Raw genomic sequence first — 9,146 nt, forward strand, 5'->3', positions numbered from 1 at the left:
CTGTCTCTTGTTTTACCCTATGCCCTCACTTCCTGAGTTAACCTCCCAAATACAGGATTACCGGTACCCAAGCCCTTAGCTCAGGCTCTGCTTTGGGAGGCCCCAACCTAAGACAGTACTCCTGGTGCCCTGCGCAGGGAACCTCAAGTTCTGGCTGTTACTTGGGCAGAGGCCTTTCTTTTCCCTTCCCCCAGCTCTATCCATCTGCCAGGCCCCCGTCAAATCTCTTCATTTCCAAGTTTTGCTTGACTTTTCCAAGAAGAGAGGGCTGCTGCTTAGTATGTCCCTACTACTGCATCCTTTCCTTTCTTGTCTTGTATCCTTGTACAGCCTGGAAATGGGATCTCTCCATGGTTGTGTGTCATGACTCCCTAACCATTATGCCTCCATGCATCTCCTGTTCCTCCTGGAACCTGGCAGCATGCCTTACATGGAAAAGCTGTCACTGACAGCCTGGTGAGAGCCCTGAGGGTGGAGTGACTGGGGCTGGGCCCGAGGCAAGAGATGGGAGGAGGTAGACCAGAAGCTGAAGAAAAGGGGCTTAGCCAGACCAGGAGACTGGAAAACAGGCAAAGATAGAGCAGATGGGGGACTGAGTTGTTTGGGTCACCTTCTCTGCAGACCAGAGAGACCAAGCAACATACGTGCTGCAGAAAGTGGGCTGGGTGGATTGGGGCCAGAGCTGGGGGAGGGATGAGAACAGAAGCAGGACCAGGGTTAGGATTCAGCAGAGTCCTCCTATTTCCTTCCACGACCAGGGAATCTTACTGCCCCACTTCAGCTTATGCTGTTTCCTGGCAAGGCAGGCTCTCACATGCCTGGACACTTGGATATGTTGGTGATGGGAAGGAGTAGGGTGAGGGAGGGGCCCCAGGAGAGGCCCAGGATGAGCCTCATCTTGTCCCTCCCCATTCTTACCTTACCCTCTGCAAATGTGATAGGCACAGGACAGGAGTAGGCACCTCGCCCACTGCTTCTTAACCTTTCAGCTTCTCCAGGCCCCCAGTCGTGCTTGCTCCCACCTTGGTAAGTAGATCTGCACACGTCCCTTTATACCCCACCATCCACTTTTGCCCAAATGTGCTAGAATGGGGCTGGACAAAGAAGGAGGGGCCAGACTAGAGGAGTGGTGGTAGAGAGAGTGACAGCCTGGGGTGAGGGCTTTATGCCTGTTTACCACTGAGCTCTGGGAAGGAGCCAGGAGTGGGGCAGGTCAGCTGACTGGGAGCAAGGGATCTGGGTTCCAAGAAAGAGTAGTGTTTGAGGTGGGGTCTGGGTCCTCATGGAAGTCAGGACTCCCAGGCAGAAAAGAGGCAGGCTGCAGGCAAGTAAGGAGGAGGCATGGCCCCTTCGCATCAGGCATCACAGGTGGGGTTTTGCCCCACCCCTGAACACCCTCTGTGGCGCCTTCCACCCACCTGTAGGCCCAGAAGGATGTCGGTCTGCTACCGTCCCCCAGGGAACGAGACACTGCTGAGCTGGAAGACTTCGCGGGCCACAGGCACGGCCTTCCTGCTCCTGGCGGCGCTGCTGGGACTGCCCGGCAACGGCTTCGTGGTGTGGAGCTTGGCGGGCTGGCGGCCTGCACGGGGGCGACCGCTGGCAGCCACGCTTGTGCTGCACCTGGCGCTGGCCGACGGCGCAGTGCTGCTGCTCACGCCGCTCTTTGTGGCCTTCCTGACTGGGCAGGCCTGGCCGCTAGGCCAGGCGGGCTGCAAGGCGGTGTACTACGTGTGCGCGCTCAGCATGTACGCCAGCGTGCTGCTCACCGGCCTACTCAGCCTGCAGCGCTGCCTCGCGGTTACCCGCCCCTTCCTGGCGCCCAGGCTGCGCAGCCCGGTCCTGGCCCGCCGCCTGCTGCTGGCCGTCTGGCTGGCCGCCCTCTTGCTCGCCGTTCCGGCCGCCATCTACCGCCACTTGTGGAGGGGCGGTGTATGCCAGCTGTGCCACCCGTCGCCAGCCCACGCCGCCGCCCACCTGACCCTGGAGACTCTGACCGCCTTCGTGCTTCCTTTCGGGCTGATGGTTGGCTGCTACAGCGTGACGCTGGCGCGGCTGCGGGGCGCCCGCTGGGGCTCCGGGCGGCATGGGGCACGGGTGGGCCGGCTGGTGAGCGCCATCGTGCTTGCCTTCGGCTTGCTCTGGGCACCGTACCATGCGGTCAACCTTCTGCAGGCAGTCGCCGCGCTGGCTCCACCGGAAGGGACCTTGGCGAAGCTGGGCGGGGCTGGCCAGGCTGCGCGAGCAGGAACTACGGCTTTGGCCTTCTTCAGTTCTAGCGTCAACCCGGTGCTGTACGTCTTCACCGCTGGAGATCTGCTGCCCCGGGCAGGTCCCCGTTTCCTCACGCGGCTCTTCGAAGGCTCCGGGGAGGCCCGAGGGGGCGGCCGCTCTAGGGAGGGGACCATGGAGCTCCGAACTACCCCTCAGCTGAAAGTGGTGGGGCAGGGCCGCGGCAATGGAGACCCGGGGGGTGGGATGGAGAAGGACGGTCCGGAATGGGACCTTTGACCCTGCTGCCCTTCCCTCTCCCTTTCCATCCTCTCACCCTCTGGAGCTCAGTGTTCTGGAACATTTGGGGACCCTTCTTTGATTAGAGTTTGGATCTGACTAGGTAGGATTACTATACACCTCAGGCAGGCCCAGGCTTCTCCATACTGAGGGATTATGAGGGTGGTGATGGTCCCTGTTAAGGACTATTGCGTGCTTGCAAGTTGGCATGTACCCATGTGCCAGCACTGCTTACTTGTTGCCAATAGCTGTTATTGTGAAATATACTGGGAAGCCATTAGATGATGACTTACGTGTGCCTCCCCTGGTGGTTCTTCATTCCTGAGTTGTACTGAAGCCACCTAGTTCCCTTCTGGGTCAAGCCAGGGCTGGGCAGTGCCAGCCTTCAGTGGCATCTGGACCTGCTCTCCTCAGTCCAGGTGCCCTGGTTCCACAGGCCAATCCATAGAACCACTCTGGAAATAAAGGAGTAAATGGAAGGAGAAGTATGGGAGCTTGGATGAGGGGTAGGAATGGGATCCATTCTCTGAGGCTTATAAAAGCCTCTGGGGGAGGAAATGGCTCTGAAGGGGAAACTGAATCTGGGGTTTGAAAGGAAAGTTTTCCTGCCTGTCTTGTGTTTGGTCCAGTGGGTGTGAGAGAGGCACACAAGGAGTGGACAGTGGTGTAGGGGCCCTGGGAGTCTGAGACTTACCTTCCTCCCTGACCATCTGTTCCTCCCTGCAAAGGCCACCTGACGTGAAAAGGAGCCCAGGAGCAGGCACTCAGTCTGGGAAGTTTGGAGGTTGGTCATCAGGGGGTATGAGGAATGGCAGGAATATTTAGAGGACAGGAATAATTTTTCAGAAAAGTGCCACCTATTCTTTTTCTCTTTGCCAAGTCTGGGCTCCTTCCAAGATGCTGCTAGCTACTCCTGGGCCCTTCCCCAATACTTATCTGCCCCCACCTTTTGGAATCCATATCTAGGTCTAAAAACGGTTCTAGATCCTGACACCTTTGATTGGGGGATGTAGAATGGGATTCTTTTCAGGGGACATCCACAAGTACACACTCGTGGTCACTAAGGTGACCAGCTCATCCCAGTTGGCCCAGGACTTTCCCAGTGTTAGCACTGAAAATCCCTTGTCCCAGCCCTGTTGGTTTCCCAACAAACTGAAATGGTTGGCCACTCAAGTGGCTACCCTGACCATCACCCCAGGCTCTACTTTAGTGACTGCTCATACCTCCCTGCCTCCCAGACAGAAGTCGAAACAGAGCAAAAGAAACCCAGTCCCCAGGGTCATGCTGGGGCTACCAAAACTGGGATGAACTAGCATCTGTGAACTAGAACAGCAGGGAGTATGCTTAGAGTGCCTGGTCCTGGGTATGGGGAAGAAAGGCCATCAAGGTAGATGTAGGTGGGGAACAACTTGGGAGGGGAGGCAAGGACAATCCAGTTTCTGTCTGAAGGGACCTCTGGTTGACCCTGGAGCTTCTGTCCCCAAACACAGGCCTCATGGGATTCTTTCTGTCCTCATGCACTGGGCACAGGTTCCCTAACTTCCCTTGTTGCATATTCCCCATCTCTGACACCCAGTGCGGTCAGAAAGCCCTTCCTTAACTCAGACTTCAGTTCTTGCTGTGGTTTCTGCCCATTGCTTTTCATCATATCCTCTACCTGACAGCTACGAGGTCAACTCTGCTCTGGCTTTTCTCCAGGCAGAGCAAGTGGGGGCTCTGGAAAGGTTAAGGGATCTCAGTGACCACCATTATACTTTGCATCTTTCCTGAGAAGTGAGAGTTGAAAGGGAAGCAGGAAGGCCCATGGTCAGATTGAAGGAAGGAATTTTTAGTTTCTTTTTTTCTTTTTCTTTTTTTTTGAGATAGAGTCTCACTCTGTCACTCAGGCTGGAGTGCAGTGGTACGATCTCGGCTCACTGCAGCCTCCACTACCTGGGTTCACGTGATTCTCCTGCCTCAGCCTCCCAAATGGCTGAGACTACAGGCACATGCCACTACACCCAGCTAACTTTTGTATTTTTAGTAGAGATGGGGTTTCACCATGTTGGCCAGGCTGGTCTCAAACTACTGACATCAAGCGATCCGCTCCCCTCAGCCTCCCAAAGTGCTGGGATTACCAGTATGAACCACTACAACCCACCAGGAATTTTTAGTTCTTAGCTTTTGCAGGAGACTTCAAGGAAAGGAGATGTTCCTCTGTCCAGGAAATGGGGAAGGTGACCATTTTTGCATTCCTGGTTTCCCCTCTTGGCAGGGTAGGCATGAGGCATCACTGTTCCTGCTCTCCCACTCCTGCCCCTCATGCTCAGCCTGCCTAGCTCGGCCTCAGCTTTCTCTGTGTGTCTAAAGTGGAACTGGATAGAAGGCTGTGGGAAGATAGGAAAGAGATGGTGCCAATCCCCTTGCCCAGATCTTAAATCCAGACTCAGCAAGGCAATCACATGGGCAAGCACAAGGCAGGGGGGTTGGGGAAAGGGGAAGTAATTGGCATTCTGTGTGATACCAAGGAGACCATTTGGATTTTGGCTTCTACCAAAGAGAATGGAGAATTGATTGACCTAAATGGAACCAATCCCTTTAAGTAAGGCGAGGAAAGGGGGTGCTGGAAGATGACCACACAACCTAGATCATAGCTTGAACTGAAGCCAAGAACAGAGTGCTGCCCCCTTTGGCAATTTACTGACACGCCCTCTTTAAATCATGATGTTATCTAACCCAAACCCAGACCCAGGACCTAGTTACAGCTCCAACCTACACTTCCTATTAATTAAAAAAAAAAAAAAAAATTCTACATTATTAATGCAAAACAAACTAACAAACAAAGATATCAGCATTGTAGCCTCTCAATCTGAGCCCATTTCCCTTCTCTGGCTACCATACCTCCTTCTCCTATATGATACCATTCACTACTTTGTTTAATTCTCCAGTCTAAACCTGCATCTTGAGACCACACCCAGCCTACTCACTCCCCACACCCCTCTTCCCTCTCTCACTGCTCCTTCCTGGTCTCTTCTCATCTGGCTCCACCTCTGAGGAGTCCTCAGAGAAACCCTTCTGGGTTGCCCTGGAACACAGACTATCCCCCCTCCCAGTGAAGGGAGTGGGTAGGGGTTTCAGCCCCACCCTCAGGAAGATGCGTCTTCCCTGTCCTCTGCTCTATGGTACTTCCTCTCTGGCTGACTTAGCAAATAGCACCTAGACTGGGGGCCAGGCCCTTGGCAGTGGGACAGATCCAGGGATAGGCTACAGCACCTTGCCCTGACCCTGGGATTGGCATTAGCTTCCAACCAGTTCCTGTCAAAGCTTGTAAGTAAGTATCCTGGGAACGGCAGTGGTTGTGGTGGTGGTGGGACGGTGTGCAGCCATGAAAGAAGGTGCAAAGGAATCTCCAAAGAAAGCCTGACCAGTGTAAAAGTTGGGAGGCTTTGTCCTTGTCACTTGTCCACTAACTCTTCCCCTCCCTGTTATTCCTGGTTGACCCTGGGCATCTCTGGGGACAGTAGGCAGGTGATTGGGAAAGTTAATGGGATTGAGGGGATGAGGGCCTGGCAGGGGGCAAGAAAGCTGGCCTTTCAAGGGGTGCAGCATTGGTAGGAACTCTCAGGTTGGTTCTGGGCTTTAGGGTCTCCTAAGGGGAGGAGACTGAAAAGGTCTGGAAATGCTGCTGCTGCTGCTGCTGCTGCTGCTGCTGTGGTCACTGTATATTTTGCAATTGGGTCTGTGGGCAGGAAGGGGCCCCATGACCCAGTTAGGAAACTAGTCTTTGTACTCAACCAGATCCCTTTAAGATGTCAGTCTGCAGCGATGGGGGCAGTATATTTCAGGGGGACCTCTGATGCTGCTGACCCTGGAGACAGACTAGAGTTCTCAGTCTAGGCGTGTCTATGGTGTCAGGAAACCCTTGGTCCTCTACTCTCATGCGTTTGTCCGCCCTCACTCTCCAGGTCCTCCTGACGGCCATGAACACTACATCTTCTGCAGCATCCCCCTCACTAGGTGTAGGGTTCATCTTTCTGTTGGCTATCATCCTGCTGTCAGTGGCGCTGGCTGTGGGGCTTCCCGGCAACAGCTTTGTGGTGTGGAGCATCTTGAAAAGGATGAAGAAGCGCTCTGTCACTGCCCTGTTGGTGCTGAACCTGGCCCTGGCCGACCTGGCCGTATTGCTCACTGCTCCCTTTTTCCTTCACTTCCTGGCCCAAGGCACCTGGAGTTTTGGATTGGCTGGTTGTCGCCTGTGCCACTATGTCTGTGGAGTCAGCATGTACGCCAGTGTCCTGCTTATCACAGCCATGAGTCTAGACCGCTCACTGGCAGTGGCCCGCCCCTTTGTGTCCCAGAAGCTACGCACCAAGGCAATGGCCCTGCGGGTGCTGGCAGGCATCTGGGTGGTGTCCTTTCTGCTGGCCACACCCGTCCTCGTGTACCGCACAGTAGTGGCCTCGAAAACGAACAACATGAGCCTGTGCTCTCCGAAGTACCCCAGCAAGGAGCACCAGGCCTTCCATCTAATCTTCGAGGCCATCACTGGCTTCCTGTTACCCTTCCTGGCTGTGGTGGCCAGCTACTCCGACATAGGGCGTCGGCTGCAGGCCCGGCGCTTCCGCCGCAGCCGCCGCACTGGTCGCCTGGTGGTGCTCATCATCCTGGCCTTCGCCGCCTTCTGGCTGCCCTACCACGTGGTGAACCTGGCCGAGGCCGCCCGTGCACTGGCCGGCCAGGCCTCCGGGTCGGGGCTCGTGGGGCAGCGGCTGAAACTGGCCCGCAACGTACTCATCGCGCTCGCCTTCCTGAGCAGCAGCGTGAACCCCGTGCTGTACGCGTGCGCCGGCGGCGGCCTGCTACGCTCGGCGGGCGTGGGCTTCGTCGCCAAGCTGCTGGAGGGCACGGGCTCCGAGGCGTCCAGCACCCGCCGCGGGGGCAGCCTGGGCCAGACCGTGAGGGGCGGCCCCGCCGCTCTGGAGCCCGGCCCTTCTGAGAGCCTCACTGCCTCCAGCCCTCTCGAGTTAAACGAACTGAACTAGGCCTGGTGGAAGGAGGCGCACTTTCTCCTGGCAAAATGCCAGCCCTGAGCCAGTTCTGTACCTGGAGGAGGAGCAGGGGCGTGGAGGGCGTGGGAGCGTGGGAGCGTGGGAGCGTGGGAGGCGGGAGTGGAGTAGAAGAAGAGGGAGAGGTGGAGCAAAGTGAGGGCCGAGTGAGAGAGAGCTCCATCCTGGCTCCCACAGGCAGCTTTAACCATTAAAACTGAAGTCTGAAATTGGGTCAACCTTGTGAGTGGGGTATGTGTGCTGTGGGCATTGGGGTGCTCCTGGGTGCCCTGGTGGGACCCCTCTCAGTAGTTGAGAGTCACCTCCTTTAGTTCCCCATGATTTACAATTTTGGAAAGGACACAAGGACAGACATAGATTGCCCCCATCCCAGGCGATTCCGAGTACCTAGTCTGCAGATAATACTTAGCAAAACGCAGTCTTCGGACTCCTAAAGCAGCTTGTCTAGGAAGACCACCCATGTGGGCCTATCACTCCAAGCTCTGTGACTCAGGGGACCTTCTGAGAAAACAGCACTGCTATGAAACATCTTCCCTGAAGCCTGTGATAAGTCTCCTTGTTAGCATGACTCCAACTTCCTGCCAATAATCTTTGTCCTCTCTGTAGAAGGTATTCTAGGGGATGCCTTCCTTCCTTCCATTTCACAAAGAGGTCAGACTTGAGGACTAAGTCATTAGATCTTATCCCTTAGAATTCTACATATCAGCATCTGCTAACCTCCACAACACACCCTGGCACAGGGTGGGGCTGAGGGCCCCAGGAAACAAAGATTCCCAAAAGTGAGAGGGATGAGTCATTATTTCCTAGAGATGACTGTTGTTTTAGAGAATCTTGGTCCAACTCTGTTCTGACAAGGTTTTAGGACGATGGCAACAACAGTGGCAGCAGTGTACTTTTTGGATCTTTCTCATAAAAAACAAAAGAGCAAGTAAGAGAGTGAAACCAGATATCCACATGCAACATCCGCAACAAACCTAGTATGTTAAGGTATCTCCCATGGACCCTAAAGTATGAGCCAGTGAGAATGAGTCATTAATACCTCAAGACCCATATACCAGCATCTGTGCAGAAGGATACAGAAGGAAGCAAAGGGATGTTGGGTGGATCTAAGAAGAAGGGACCCCCAAGCTGTCTACAGATCCTTACTGGAAATCATGGTGTACCAATTTGAGAACAGCAGCTGAAACTGGGAGGGACCTCACAGAGTATTTCTCAGACCTCTCACCCATTCTATATGGTGAACACATGATAGGTACTTATTTAGTGTTTGTTAAATGAATAAAGTTCAAATGACATTTCCCTGGAGACTCTTCCAGTATTTGTGAGTAGGGGGCAGGAAAGGGCAAATCTTTGTTTTGAGCCATGTGGCTAAATTCTTTACTCTTCCAAGGTGTACAAAATGCTGGAATCAAGTTGGCAGAGAGGCTGAGGGAGTTCTCTTCCTGAGCTTGTGAAAAAAAATCACTCCATTTCAACATGCTCAGTCTCACATGCATGCATGTGTGCACACATATGCACACACACACATACACACACTCGCACTAAAATTGGCCTGGGAAGAATACTTCCCACTGAAGGGCAAGGAGAAGG

At 54.5% G+C, this 9,146-nt stretch overlaps 2 protein-coding genes across 4 annotated transcripts; both read left to right on the top strand.

Annotated features, from left to right (window-relative positions):
• The first annotated feature begins 18 nt into the window (after positions 1-18).
• On the top strand, positions 19-2,803 carry LTB4R2 (leukotriene B4 receptor 2). Its single transcript, XM_007986331.3, has one exon. It carries the CDS (start codon positions 1,342-1,344, stop codon positions 2,509-2,511), a length of 1,170 nt encoding a protein of 389 aa, XP_007984522.1. The 5' UTR covers positions 19-1,341; the 3' UTR covers positions 2,512-2,803.
• Positions 2,188-8,861, top strand: LTB4R (leukotriene B4 receptor). Of its 3 annotated transcripts, none has more exons than XM_007986330.3 (2): positions 2,188-2,294; positions 6,456-8,861. In XM_007986330.3, exon 2 carries the CDS (start codon positions 6,471-6,473, stop codon positions 7,530-7,532), a length of 1,062 nt encoding a protein of 353 aa, XP_007984521.2. In that variant the 5' UTR covers positions 2,188-2,294; positions 6,456-6,470; the 3' UTR covers positions 7,533-8,861. The 3 variants fall into 3 exon arrangements, with proteins under 3 accessions (XP_007984521.2, XP_007984519.2, XP_007984520.2); XM_007986328.3 differs by lacking the exon at positions 2,188-2,294 and adding an exon at positions 5,439-5,821; XM_007986329.3 differs by lacking the exon at positions 2,188-2,294 and adding an exon at positions 5,439-5,817.
• Positions 8,862-9,146: the final 285 nt, after the last annotated feature.

The sequence above is a fragment of the Chlorocebus sabaeus genome, chromosome 24 (genome assembly GCF_047675955.1).
Source record: "Chlorocebus sabaeus isolate Y175 chromosome 24, mChlSab1.0.hap1, whole genome shotgun sequence".
Classification (NCBI taxonomy): Eukaryota; Metazoa; Chordata; class Mammalia; order Primates; family Cercopithecidae; genus Chlorocebus; species Chlorocebus sabaeus.